Source organism: Microplitis mediator, chromosome 1 (genome assembly GCF_029852145.1).
Source record: "Microplitis mediator isolate UGA2020A chromosome 1, iyMicMedi2.1, whole genome shotgun sequence".
NCBI classification, from domain to species: Eukaryota; Metazoa; Arthropoda; class Insecta; order Hymenoptera; family Braconidae; genus Microplitis; species Microplitis mediator.
In genome coordinates this window covers 3796911-3810748 of record NC_079969.1, presented here as the reverse complement: position 1 = coordinate 3810748, position 13838 = coordinate 3796911, and the positions used below count along the sequence as shown (strand labels likewise).

General features: G+C 31.0%; 3 protein-coding genes across 6 annotated transcripts in view; 2 read left to right on the top strand and 1 right to left on the bottom strand.

Moving 5' to 3' along the window:
* Nucleotides 1-947: 947 nt before the first annotated feature.
* On the top strand, nt 948-3762 carry LOC130664960 (annexin A13-like). Its single transcript, XM_057465169.1, has 6 exons — nt 948-1107; nt 2027-2492; nt 2602-2754; nt 3008-3184; nt 3312-3490; nt 3593-3762. The coding sequence occupies exons 1-6, from the start codon at nt 1087-1089 to the stop codon at nt 3644-3646; spliced, it is 1050 nt and encodes a 349-aa protein (XP_057321152.1). The 5' UTR covers nt 948-1086; the 3' UTR covers nt 3647-3762.
* Nucleotides 3763-6233: 2471 nt separating this feature from the next.
* Nucleotides 6234-13838, bottom strand: part of LOC130670420 (dopamine receptor 2) — a 34983-nt gene continuing 27378 nt past the window's right edge. For 2 of the 4 annotated variants that reach the window (XM_057473830.1, XM_057473825.1), the window contains exons 4-6: nt 9992-10076; nt 9039-9080; nt 6234-8044 (exon numbers count right to left, since the gene is read on the bottom strand). In XM_057473830.1, coding sequence (XP_057329813.1) covers nt 7916-8044; nt 9039-9080; nt 9992-10076 — 256 coding nt within the window. In that variant the 3' untranslated portion in view covers nt 6234-7915. Of the gene's footprint in view, nt 8045-9038; nt 9081-9979; nt 10077-13838 lie in introns of those variants that run through there. The other 2 variants (XM_057473837.1, XM_057473841.1) reach the window with 2 other exon arrangements.
* Nucleotides 10826-13717, top strand: LOC130670414 (uncharacterized). The gene has a single exon (XM_057473819.1). The coding sequence runs from the start codon at nt 10959-10961 to the stop codon at nt 12807-12809; it is 1851 nt and encodes a 616-aa protein (XP_057329802.1). The 5' UTR covers nt 10826-10958; the 3' UTR covers nt 12810-13717.

Below are 13838 nucleotides of genomic sequence, written 5' to 3'. Positions count from 1 at the left end.
ACATTTTTTTTTCAATTAAAAATTTTTAAATCAAAATAATTATAATCGTAATTAGTACGTAAGTGAATCAAAATAGATTTCATTGAATAAAATATTACTGAAAAGTATTTAATATTTTAGCGGTCAGAATTAAATAATTCTTCTGACCAAATACATTATTATCGGCTGGAATATAAAAGCTTTGAAATTTATATCTTACCGGGGACACCACAAGTGGCTGGGCGCCATCTCGTGGCGTATACTGAACTACTCCCGCTGCTGCTGTCTAGCATCAATGACTTCCCCTTCCGCCATTTATATTTTTTCCACCGAAAACTTTTTCTCTTGGCTTAAGTTACTTTTTTTTTTGCTGCGTTAAAAGAATAGTACTTATTCCAAGACATTATATTTATTTCAAACAAAAAAATACAATATTGCTACAAGAAATTATCACTTATTTTTTAAATTTTAACTGAGTAATTTTTGCTGAAATAAAAAAAAAGTTTTTATCAATTCCGAAACTCTGAAAGCGTCATAACTTTTTTTTATTTTTTGGATTTCCCCAAATATTTATTTCCGTGTAAAAATAAGGCAGTAATTTAAAAAAATTTAACGTACTATGTCATTATTATGACTTGCTCTTTGCATATGTATTGTTTTTTTGTCAACAACCATTTAAATAATTGGATGTGGACGTAATTATATTAAGTGTTCGAGTGTTTAAATTTTATCATATAAATTATATTTACATCGATAATTCAATAACAATTTTAACAAATACTCGGAAATAGTAAATCAAAAATGATGTGTTATGAAAGAAATCATTCTCCGTGTAATTAGCTATATAAAATAGAAAGTAGTCACCCAAAAATTCAAATTTCAAACCTTGAAATCAACTATATATAGAATTATCACTCTGATGTAATTCCTAACACAATCTCAGATTAAAATTTTTTTTTTTTGACATCTTCGTCAAGAGTGGGATTTACGGAATGTTCGTTATCTATAGAAGTTTTTTTACAGCCACATCATTCTAACGTATGCTATTGTACTCATCGCAAGTCCGAAACTATTCCTCCGTATCAAGGATTGTATAATTTATGAACTATGGCCCACCAACATTTTATCGTAAGTTTATATTATTTAATTTGTATCAATTTATTAAAGAATAGCTTACAATAATACTTTTTAAGCAATACACAGTAAAAAAAATTTTGTAAAAATTAACAAAAAATAATAAATAAATTTTTATGTCTTTTTAACATTGGTGCAAAAAAATCATAACACATTATAATGTTGTCTTTAACACATGTAAAGTGTTAATTTAACATTTTCATTTGTGTTACACAGTAAAAAAGGATCTGTCAACTCCAACCCATCGTGTGTAAAACGAACGTTTTACACTTATTTATGTGTTATTTGAACATGTTCTGAGTGTTAAAAAAGTTACATACGCATATGTTAAAAGTAAAAATTTTCCAAAAATTCTTTTGAGATGGTCGAGATTTTTTTCAACATATTTTGTGTGTTGATTTGACAGTAACATATAAAAAGTGTTACTTTCGAATAAAATAAAATTTTTTTGTGTTAAAAAATCAATCGATTGCGGCAGTTCAAACAAGATAAATACTGTGTGTTAAATTGACACACAAAAGCGTTAAAAATTCAACACAGAATTTTAACATATGCTTTTTTTTACACTTTGACTTTACTGTGTACTTTCATACTTATAAAAATTCATGTATATTAGCTTAACAAGTGACTTCGGTAAAGTTTACATATTCTTTGTGTTACTTTAATAAATTAACACGCGCTCTGTGTTAAAGTTATATTTTAAAAGTGTTAACACTTGTTTGGACAGTAACACTGAGTAGTTACTTTTGTTTCAATTGTCATTTTTTTTGTATTAAAAATTAACTGATTGAACAACGCAAAAGCACTTAAATTAACACACAAAAATTTAACATGAAATTTTTAACACAGACTTTTTTCTTTAATCTATCATTATCTGAATTCAATACTATAAAAATTTTTCAATCATTTCCAGAATTTCATGTCCAAAAAAATTTGGATCACGATCGCTTGTATTATTTTTGGATTATCAAAGTTTTCTTATAGTGACAAACTGAGTAATTTAGAAAGTTGTAAGCTTGGGTTTTGTCCAAATAAACCCGACGCAGTAGCACTTCATTTCGCATTGGTAGCAGATATAAAAGTTAATGAAAGCGCTATTATCAATATAATTAGCAATAGAACTGCCGATGATATCGAAGCCATTTCAGTCGTTTATGAATCTCGTTATGGCGAAACTTTACTCAACGATTTGAGAGATCATTTGACAGGAAAATTTGAAGAATTAGTTGTTGCATTACTATCCAGAAGTACTGATTTCTTTGCGCAAGAGTTACATCATGCTCTGCGTGGATCAAGAGATGATGAAAATGTATTAATTGATATTTTGCTTACTCAGAATTGCAATAAACTACAAGAAATAAAACGTTCTTACGCAATCCGTAAGTATCAGTTTTTGTTAATTTTTTGAAGTCATATATGTTGATACTTTTATTTGTTCATTCTCGTCAACAATTACATCTTCATCTGACTTTTAATATTTATTGACAGATTATCTGACGTCATTAGAAGAAGACATAGAAAAATATACCACGGGAAATTTCAGATATTTATTACATGAGCTTCTACGAACTAGGAGATGTAAAAATACAGAAATAGATTACTCTGCTGCAGATGCAGATGCTCGAAAACTTTACCATGCAGGTATGGTATTTATTCGCATTTGAATACCAACTAATAAACTATTTTTTCGTTGCATTCACGAGGTAGGCTATGAAAAGTTATTAAGTTTCTACATTGATCATGTAAATGGGTCGAAATATGACTCTAATTATGAAAGCTTAATATTTCAGACAACTTTTGCTTGGACATAATTTTATTTGATATTAGAAGGCCCAATTAAACCGATTAAAACAAACAAATCTGCTTACTAATAATTGTTTTATTTGTTTCATAGTCACGGCACAATATGAAATCGCCAATGTTCATGAATTCGTTAATGTCACAACATCTACTAGTTATTCTCAACTTCACCAAACATTCATTAGCTATTATTCTTTATTCGGAGAAAATATTGAAACAACAATAGTGACCAACTACAGAGGTGACTTTGCACGTGCCCTTCTCGCCATCGGTGAGTAATAAGTCGTATAAAGACTCAAACTAGAATCCTGGTGTCCAGATTCAGGCATAATTTTTAACTAAATTGATACATATATTAGGAACTACAAATTTTCATTGAAGTAAAATGATTTTTTCAGTGGAATTCGCTAAATCTAAAGATAGATTTATAGCTAAACGACTCTACGAAAGTTTCAATGATAATATCGATCATCGTAGCTTGATTCGTTTAATGATCATCAGTAAAGATATTGGCAATAATTATGTTAGAGAAGCTGTTCAACAACGAAATCATGTTGCTCTTGAATATTTTATCAGTGTAAGTTTTTTTAGTCTAATTTATTTACAATAAGGGATACCGGGGCATTATTATTTTTGGTTGAAAATAATAATAATAATTTAATATAATAATATCTTTCAGCAAAAAACATATGGAAGCTATCAACAATTACTTTTGGCTCTTCTGTTTGCATAAATGTAAGTTTATATCTCAAAAAAAAAAACAAGAATTATACACACTTGCTAAATTGTAATACTGTTGAGCCTATATTTAAAAGCCTATATAAATATGACAAATATATAAATAAATAAATTTTATTAAATTAATTTATGAGAGCCTTATTTTAAAGAGTTTCAAAAGCTGCGCATAAATTACAGTCGGTAAAATGGAGTTCTATTGCAGGGCAATGGTCTACGTCATGCGATAACTGAAGTAGATATTTAAGTATAGATTTTTCTAAGTCCGCGGTAGCCGAGTGGTTAAGGCGTCAAGACTGTGACTGTTTCCGTGATCTTCCTGATAACTTGGCAGTAATTTGGAGTGGATTTTTAATAATATCCATTTTAAATCATTGCTCGAAGTTATTTCGAATCAGAATTCTTCACAAAATGATAAAAATATTAATTTATTTTAAGCCGTAAGATGGACGGTGGAGTTTAGGTACATCAAGGTCACGGGAAACATGGAAACTTGGAGGTCCCTGGTTCGATTCCAGGCCGCGGTTAATTTTTTTAAATTTTATTAACAGAAATTATTATAGATCCTTGCATTTATAACTTATATTTTTTTGTGCTTATGGAAAAAATAATAGTTCAACACAAAAGGAAAATTTTCTCGCAAGAAAAATAATTATTTCTCGATTATAGATCTAGCTTATTGAAAAATTGGATTTTCCCATTTAAATAACCCAGGAAAAATTTTTTTCAAGCTTTGAGTTTTTATAACTCGTTAACAGATCAATAGATCGAATTATTTAAACCAAGAGAAAAATTTCTCGGAGAAAAAATAATATATATGGAGGGGGAAGTTACCGGTGTTTGGCTGCAGCAGCGGGAGTAGTTCATTGCACGCCGCGAGATGGCGCTCAGCCACTTGAGGTGTCCCTGGTAAGACATATATTTTAGAACTTCTATATTCCAGGCGAGAGTTACTTTTTTCTCGTTAATTACTAAATTTTTACAAAAATATTATACAGAAATAAAATTACATTTAAATATGAAAAACAATACACTCTATAAACTAAATCAAAAATAAAATTAATACGAGTTGAATTCGTATAAGATAGGAATCTTTATATTAGAAATTGAATAATGTATCAATACATCTGTATGTATTTAAACTATTTTTTAAAAGAGAAATATTTCACGAATATTTAGTAACTCGATGTGTTTATTTAATTATGTTTACCGAAACATTTAGTACGTTTCGATAACATTTTATTAAATTGAATATATTTTGATTGATTTTCATACTATTTGTACAATCGAAATTGTTCTTTATTGATGAGCAACACTGAATGAAGTGACTTTAACTTCTTTGGCTATATTGGCTTTTTCAACCACTTTAATTTTTTTCCGTTTCGAATTTGCAGCAATATAAGAACATAACAAATAAAACTAAATATTGTCTTCTTCGATGCTCATTTAATTGATTTTTGTGCCTTTTCGACATGTGAGCATCGAAATTACATGGGCACAGATCTAATATCGGGTTATTGTTTGCAAAACCAACAACTGTACCTGCCTCCGAACTCTCCCAAACATGGCGAAGAATTTTCTAAGTTGGAAATATTTCCCCGCACATGTTGCAATTGAAATTTATTGCAGTTTGGGATAACAGCCCTAGTTGTTAACCAATCGATCGCTTTAGGTTGGTTAGCTGGTGTCATAAATCCGAACGCTGATGAGATATCCATAGTACCGGTGCTAAACAGCCAGTCTTTTCGAAAGATTCTAAAAATTCGTGTACAACGTTCCTCATTATTTCTATTTTGCACCTCTTGTCAGTGGTGGATGCTATTTAGGTTAAGCAGTTTGTCACAAACCTACCGATGATCAGAATTTTCAACTATTTGTTTCACCAAAATAAATTTGTACTTACAATCATTCTAATGTACTTACAAACAAAACGAGAATAATTTTTTTTTGTCAGACGAAAAATATTATTGAAAAATAACAATGAGTTATTAAATAAATTCTGAGCTACTATTGGTGCCTAGTAATCAATTTACTCAAAAGACTCTCAGAAGTCGTGCGTTAAGCTAGAGTAGTGATTATTTTTGTAATAATAAATAATCGAAGATAGGTTTTATGAAAACAAACAATTTTATTTCATAAATATCAAAAATATATCAATCAAAAATTCACCATATTCTTTATTATATTGAAAACGATAAATACATGGAACGTGCATAAATAATTATCCGTTTAATAATGACATCTGCTTTAGAGTTTTTATTACTTTACCTACAAATGATAACTTATTAACAGTTTTATCTCCAGTAATATTTACAATCAGTAAGTTATTTACAGATGATACATAGAAAGAATAATAATTTTTACAAATTAAAACATCACATAAATTGATTTTAAATATTTATTTAAATTCGTTATTACTGTAGTTTTAAAATTCTGTATAACAGAAAGTTAAGTTTTCACACCCACCTCAATTTTTTTGGCATTCTCATGCATCCAGATCATTTATTATAAAATAGTAATCTTTTAGCAAACAGCCATATTTAAAATTTAAATAAAATCACAAAAAGTTGATTTGATTATTGTGGTAAATTTATAATTTTTCAGACTAAATTTTCTCTCTCTCTCTCTCTCTCTCTCTCTCTCTCTCTCTCTTTCTCTCTCATGTTCATTTCCATTTTTACATTCATTTAATAGTATCATTAATATCGTTTTTCTCACTTATGTTTATTACATTTCTTTCTGGGTGCCTATTGCAGATGTTATTCTTACGATCGATACAACTAATTTAGAGCAGTCACCACAACTATTACTATAACCAGTTATCTCGCATTTCGTTTTTGGTCAAGTGAAATATGTTCATCCCTTTAGTTCAATTTTATGTTTAAAATTCTTGTAAATTTTCTATAAGTTTATTAGCCGATATCAAATGGTCACATATGATTATTGATGTACCTAAGCTTCAGTATTTGCAAGATGGCAAAGAAACAATATTCCATTGCAATGTTACAAAATTGTATATTTTTGTGAAAATTATTTTGGTATGAGCGGGGGGAAGGGGGAAAACGGGTACCTCTTAAAAGGTGAAAAAAAAAATTTCTTGATGTTAAATGAAGTTGATTAAATGAAATATTTTTTTAAGTAATTTACATAGAGAAAAATTACATTTTACATAATTATTGGATACAAAGGAAGAAAACAAAATTTTAATATTTTTTATCATAAAACAAAAGTCATTCATTTTTTTCTGGCACTCAATTTTTGAAGATTTGTAACTGTTACTGTAAATTTCTCTTCGTGTATATTTTTGAATGAAAAAACCTGATTCATTTTCAATCGCTTCGTTTAAAAATAAGGAATAAATCAATATGTAGTGCGTGTTTAATGCAATATTGGTAACAGAAATCATTTGTGACAATTCAATCGGCTAATTTATTTTCTTTACATTAACGATTTGTTATGATTAGGGACAAGATTTTTGCCTTATTTTTGAAATGAGTAGTTCAAATTTTTGATATTACGGCGAAAATATTGGTCTTATTAAAAAAGTTTTCGAACAAAAGTTGTGGGAAATTTAATTTTATTAAAAAAATGTCTTATAATTTTCTTATACGATCATTATTTTCACTGTAGTTCAAAAATTGAGATTCATAATTAATGATTCAAAATTTGATTAATTATGAAAATCTTAATTTTGAAATTACGGCTTTCTTATTAGTTCTAAGAAAAATTTATAAGAAATGTTTTTTTTAGAAAATTAAATTTCCTACAACTTTTGTTTGAAAAATTTTTCAATACGATCAATAGTTTCCCCGTAATATAAAAAATTTCACACCAGTGAGTATTAATTTTTTTAAATTTAATGCAAAAATCCTGGCCCTAGTTATGATTAATGATTAATTTCATTATCTACAACTCAAAAAATATTAAAACATATTTATTTACATATATTAATGATTTAAATTGCCTAGACATCACATTCATCCTCATCTTCTTCTGGTATTGAACTGTCAATTCGGTGTCTCCAATACTCAAATTGTAAACCTAAGTCATCATGAATTTCATATATTTCATCTAATTCGATTTCATCGAGTTCGGATTCATCGACAATAATATCATCATACATGTCATCGTTTATTGCTGTATTATCAACTGTTCCGCTGACAATTGGTGATGGCATTTCGATGAAATTATAATCATCCGTTAATCACGTTTCACGAAAACGTATTGCACGATCCCGCTTAGGCCCTAATTTGGGCCCTGCCTGACGTCAAGTTCCAGAATTTGATGATAGTGTACTTGATGTCGTTACTCCACTGTAGACACCTCCATCACTGCTTTGTGATACACTACTGTAACTTACGCTACTTGTTTGAGCTGGTCCCATTCCACCTACATACTGAAATCAGAATACATCTAATTAGATGAAACACGTAAAACAAAGATGCAGATTTTTTTTTTCTATTAATAATTATCTAACTCATTTGAGCGTTACAATATTCAGAATTATAAATAGAGTCATCCCTGATTAAAAACATCGATTGAAATCAATGAATTCCGATTGAAAGTCTATCGGATTTCAATCGGAACCAATCGGATTCAATCGGAGTTTTCAATCAGGGGCATGGGGCAAGTTTGCGCAGTGGTTAAATGTGCGCAAATCCATGCGTTTCATTCCGAAATGAATGGATTTGTGTGAAGCCCATAAGGTGTACTATTGTAATAGTACAGTTTATGTGTCTCTCCCTAGATTTACTACAAGTCAAACTCATTTGTCACTTCAATTTTAGTACCATGTTGTTTCTACAACACTTTCAAGCAATTATGCGAGGAGAAGGGTTGTTTTCGATACATTCAAATGTACAAAGTATTTAAGTCAGATATAGGTATCGAAATGAACTGATCTTCACTGCTCTTCATCACATATTCTGTATTTTTACTCATATCTTATGTTTACTATGAATATCTTATGGCATAGATTTAAAGTTTAATCGGGTAATTTATCACTATTTTGACGTTTTACCTACAGGGCATACTGCATAGCTTCTATAATTAATTAATTCATTAAATCTATTGACTATTCAAATATACTAAGGTTTTACTCATGCTACTCTTTAAATAATTTATCATACCAAACGTAATATTAAATATATATTATTATGATATCCTTGATTAAAAACTACGACGGAATCTGATTGAAAGCCTATCGGATTCAATCATTCAATCGGAATCGCTTGGGAGCGTTTCGATTAACTGATCGAATTTCAATCGGAGTTTTTGAATCCGGGATATAAAATTAACTATTTTATCTATCGAGGGTCTTAATTTTATTACTGACTACTACAATATACAATATTTATTCGGAATAGGTTTCAGTATACTTGTAATCATACCCGAATTTTGATCGACTGGTTCCTGCGTCTTATTTTTTTGGTCTGTAAATAAAACCAAAAATTGCTTGTATTCAAATGATATTTAATGCTCTATTAATCAAATGTATTTTGTTAAAGTCCACTATAAAATCATTGTAGATCTCATTTTTTTTCATTACATTTTTATATATTGAATTAGATGCTGTCGTTACAAAAATATTGGACAATACCTACATATGTTAAAAAGAAAATATCTTATAGATTTTAATTAACAACTCTTTTAATTCAATAACAATGAGAAATATTAAGACTAGAACTGTATAATGAATCGTTTGCCAAACTTTTTATTTTAAATTATCACTTTCCTTATGGCCAGAATTACGGTAAAATACCGTAAATTGCGGTAACCCATCGTAAAAGGCCGATTTACTGTAATGCACGGTAGCTTTACCGTAATTTACGGTAGATTACCGCAAATTACGGTGATTCGGTAAATCCACGGTACTATACGACAAATCTACCGTAAAAACTTGGTGGGAATCACCGCAATTTTCAGGTGAACCCACCGCCATTTATGGCAAATTACCGTAATTTACGGTGGATTACCGTAAATTTCGGCAATCCACTGTAGAAGACCGATTTACCGTAACGTACGGTAGCTTTGCAGTAATTTACGATGGATCACCGTTAGGAGGATTAGGTAATTCGGTAATCTACCGCAAATTACGGTAATTTACATAAACTGTGGTAAACCCACCGTAAATTACGGTAATTTGCCATAAATGGCGGTGGGTTTACCTTAAAATTGCGGTGATTCCCACCAAGTTTTTACGGTAGATTTACCGTAAAATATGGTAAATTTACGGTAAATAAGGTCCACTAGGGTTATTACATTTTCGTGTTAAAAAAATAAGTCGAAAAAACTTATGAAACACTTCTATAACTTATTTAATTTCAATGGTTTAAAATTTTACCTGACTAGGTTTGCATCTAAAGGCAGGTTGATATCTCCTTCTCATCTTCCTTGGACAGCAGACGCATAATATCCTTACGAATGCCCTAAATTATGAAAAATTTATTACATTAGTGATTTTGGTAATTAATTTATTCATAATTATAGCTTATTTAATAATTAAACGATACAGTCATGTGGGGAAAGTGTGCGCAGTAGGCACTTCAGTCCGAAATAAATAGGTTTGCGCACACTTGACCCACATGGCTTTATATGACATTTACTATCGAGTATGCATGTTTTTTTATATTATTTTAAATATCAAGAATTATGTGCATAGATAACAGTAGATGTATCGCAATATTTTTATTAGCATTTTTCATCGCGTTCCAAGAAAAATATCCATAAATTTAATTTAAATGTTCTCTTGTATAGTAATTCAAAGTTATTTTCTCGATTAATTTTATCGTGTTTTAATATTGAGAACATTACATTTGTCATGCAGTTTTTTATCTTTCGAATTTCGTACGTGACATGAAATTTGTACAAGCACGACTATCTCATAGTAATCAAATATTATGTTCATTATCACAGCTTTTTAAATACACATGACCTTCTTCTCGCGCATATCATTTGTAATCAATTTCGTACACTTTTATGTGTTGATCTTATCCGAATTCATATTATATATCTATGAACTTTATCACGCTATACAATTACTACTACAATCATTGCGTTTACAATTATTACCAACAGTCTTGCATATAAATTCTAAAGAAGTGATCGGTCGCCTAATTTTCATTATGAGCGTCTTTTTGAAACCTGGTCAAATGCTGTCAGCAATATTAATCGTTAACTGCATTTTAGCCACTAGTGCAATCGTAGCACCAAAAAAGACAGTGCATCGTGTAGAAAATCCCAAAAATCGTGACTTAATTTACGTCTTAACACGGACAGTATCCAAAAACTTATCATGTTTGAAAAAATTTATGAGTGAGTTTTTGGACCAGAAGTTAACTCGCATCACAGTTTTATTCGCTGAATCTTGGGATACCGGTTTATCTGACATTTATGTACGAAAAATTTTGCAAGAACGTCCGAAATTTATCTTGTCAGACAATATAGCTTCCATGGATTATGAAGCGAGTTTAAATATTGTAGTGCTGCTACACGATCATCGATGCTTGGAAAATTCAACAATTGATTTCTTGAGCGTATGTAGACGTGGGTGTACTTATATTGTTTACATGACAAAGGAGTTTATGAATGAAGAGGCATTTATGCAAGAAACTGAAGAATTAGTTAAGATGCTATGGAAAAAAAAAGTCGCGAACGCAGTTATTATTGGCGCGTTAACAGATACTGTGTTATTAGCAAAAAGCGCTAATTTTGAACCAGCTCTTTTGCGAAGACCATCAAAGCCGATTTTACTGGGAAAGTGTGATCAACATTCAAGATGGACTACTCAAGAAAAGGTGATGGATCCGATAAAAATGGACAATAGTTCTGTGAACGTCGCATACTTCGATCGAGAGCCGTACGTTAAGGTCAGCATGGATGAAGAGAAAAAGTTTTCTGGATTAGAAATATGGTTAATGCGTATCCTAGCAAGAAATTTGAACATGTCCGTAAACCTATCTGAGATCGAATGGGGCAACGGTACAGACTTTACAGAGGAAATTGATGAGGAATTTACTAGTGATCGTAAGATAGATCTTATTATTGGCGGAATATTGTGGAACCCTAATGAATTAACGGATTTTACTGTACCATATGCCATTGTCCAGGTGGTTTGGTTGGTCCCAATACATACGAACATTTCATTACGCGCTCTCATAGCCCCATTTGAAAACTCAGTTTGGTATGCAGTAGGAGGCGTCCTGTTGTTTGCGATCTTTCTCAAGTTCATCGTTTTTCGCGAATTGACTTTTTTGGAAATCTTAGCGCTACTAATGGGGTACGGTTGGTATAAACAACCTACTCGAGATTCGTACCGTATAAATTTTATGTCATGGGTAATCTTTGGTTATCTGTTGACTCAATATTACTTAGCGTCATTGGCAGGACAATTGATGGCCCAGTCGGAATTGCAAATCGAAACAATGGCTGAGCTAGTCGATTCCGGTATTTCATATGGAGGATTAAAGAGCCATCATATGATGCTGGGTAATTCGAGTATTCAGAATGACGATAATGATGATGAGGACAGTGTGATTGAGACGCTATCAAAAAATTTTGTTGTTTTTGAGCATGATGATTACGAAAAACTATTTCATGATTTGATAGACGGAAGGAATACAAGTTTCGCGTTGGCAGTTGCGTTGAATATGTCGGCAGGGGCTACGAAATTTAATGAAAATAATGTTAATATGATGGATGAAATTTTGACGAGCGCACCACTAGCATTTGCCGTATGGAAGGGGTTGCCTTATTTAGATTTGATTGATCAAATACTAGTTCGATTGATCCAATCGGGAATCATACAATATCTAGCAGAACATGCTGTCATTGCTGAACACGCTCATCATCATGACGATGATGATGATGATGAAGACGATACTTTTGTCGATTCAGATGATCTGATACCAGTTTTTTTATTATTAGCGATAGGACTAACGGCTGGTCTTCTTTGTCTATTTCTTGAGGTCGTTGTACATCTATGTGTCAAGAAGAAAAAGAAATCGAAGAGAAGAAGAAATTTGCAGATAAGAAAGAAACGAAGGATGAGAAATAATGAAAAAAATAAAAGAATTGGACGAATTGAAAGCATCCCTGTCTTGAGACCGAATGTCGAAGTTGGGTATACGCATGGGTATAAAGTTATCTGGAAAGAAGTGTAACCAGGTGATAGGGGCGAGAGAGAACAACTGGAATTATATATCTTGGGATAAAAAAAGGTAGTTGTTATGAGATAAAAAAAAACTGCGGAATTTGCTATCTATGCTATCAGCAATTTGTAGTTGATGTCATAAAACGGAATAAAATTCTAAAATATTGGCACGGAGGTACCGCTGATTGATAGGATTAAGTTTACTACATATCTGATTTCCCTTCATGTTTTCTCTGACAGTTAATCCAGAAAATTCATTTCTATTGAATTTTCTCTAGTGTTTTCAGTTCAAATGGACGTATTTTATAAACTTTTTCATGCAACTTTTTCAGTAGATTTATTTTTCCAAATTTTTTGTAATATTATAAAAATAGCATTTAAGTACAACTGCATTTCTCATAAATGAATATTAAGTCATAAGCTAATTGTCTCAGTAGTCATCAGACTTGATGATTAAATTTGTCTTAATAAACTACTTAATTGACTGATCGATTAAATATCTAAGTGTTGCTAAGTGCTATATTGGATTGTAGTCTGTGGTATGATGGGTATATAGTAACCGTTGGCACTCGAGCATAAGTGTAGGAGCGATCTGCATTTCGAGCTACATAACATGTTAGAAATAAGCCTATACTATAATGTGTAACACATAGCTCGATATACTGAGCATACAATAGAACTATCTAGCAGTATAAAATGTAAGATGTTACTATCGTATTACATAGAACTGAGTATCATCGAGAAAGTAAACAGCAAACTGTCCATAGGACACATTGCCGTTAAAATTTTTTTTTTTTTTTTTACAAATAGCATAGAGTATTATCCGATCTACAGTCGAATTCCATTAACTTGGAGGGTTAGTTTATGGAGAAGTGGAAATTTCTTAGAAATTCCGACTTATCGAATGCCCTTTCTTCTTTGAGGAGTAAACTACAGCGCATGCGCTTTTGAATTTGGGGGGGGGGGGGGGGGGGGTTAAAATTCAGGGGAAGTTCCGAGTTAATGGAATTCAACTGTATATTACAAAAAGTGAGATCTG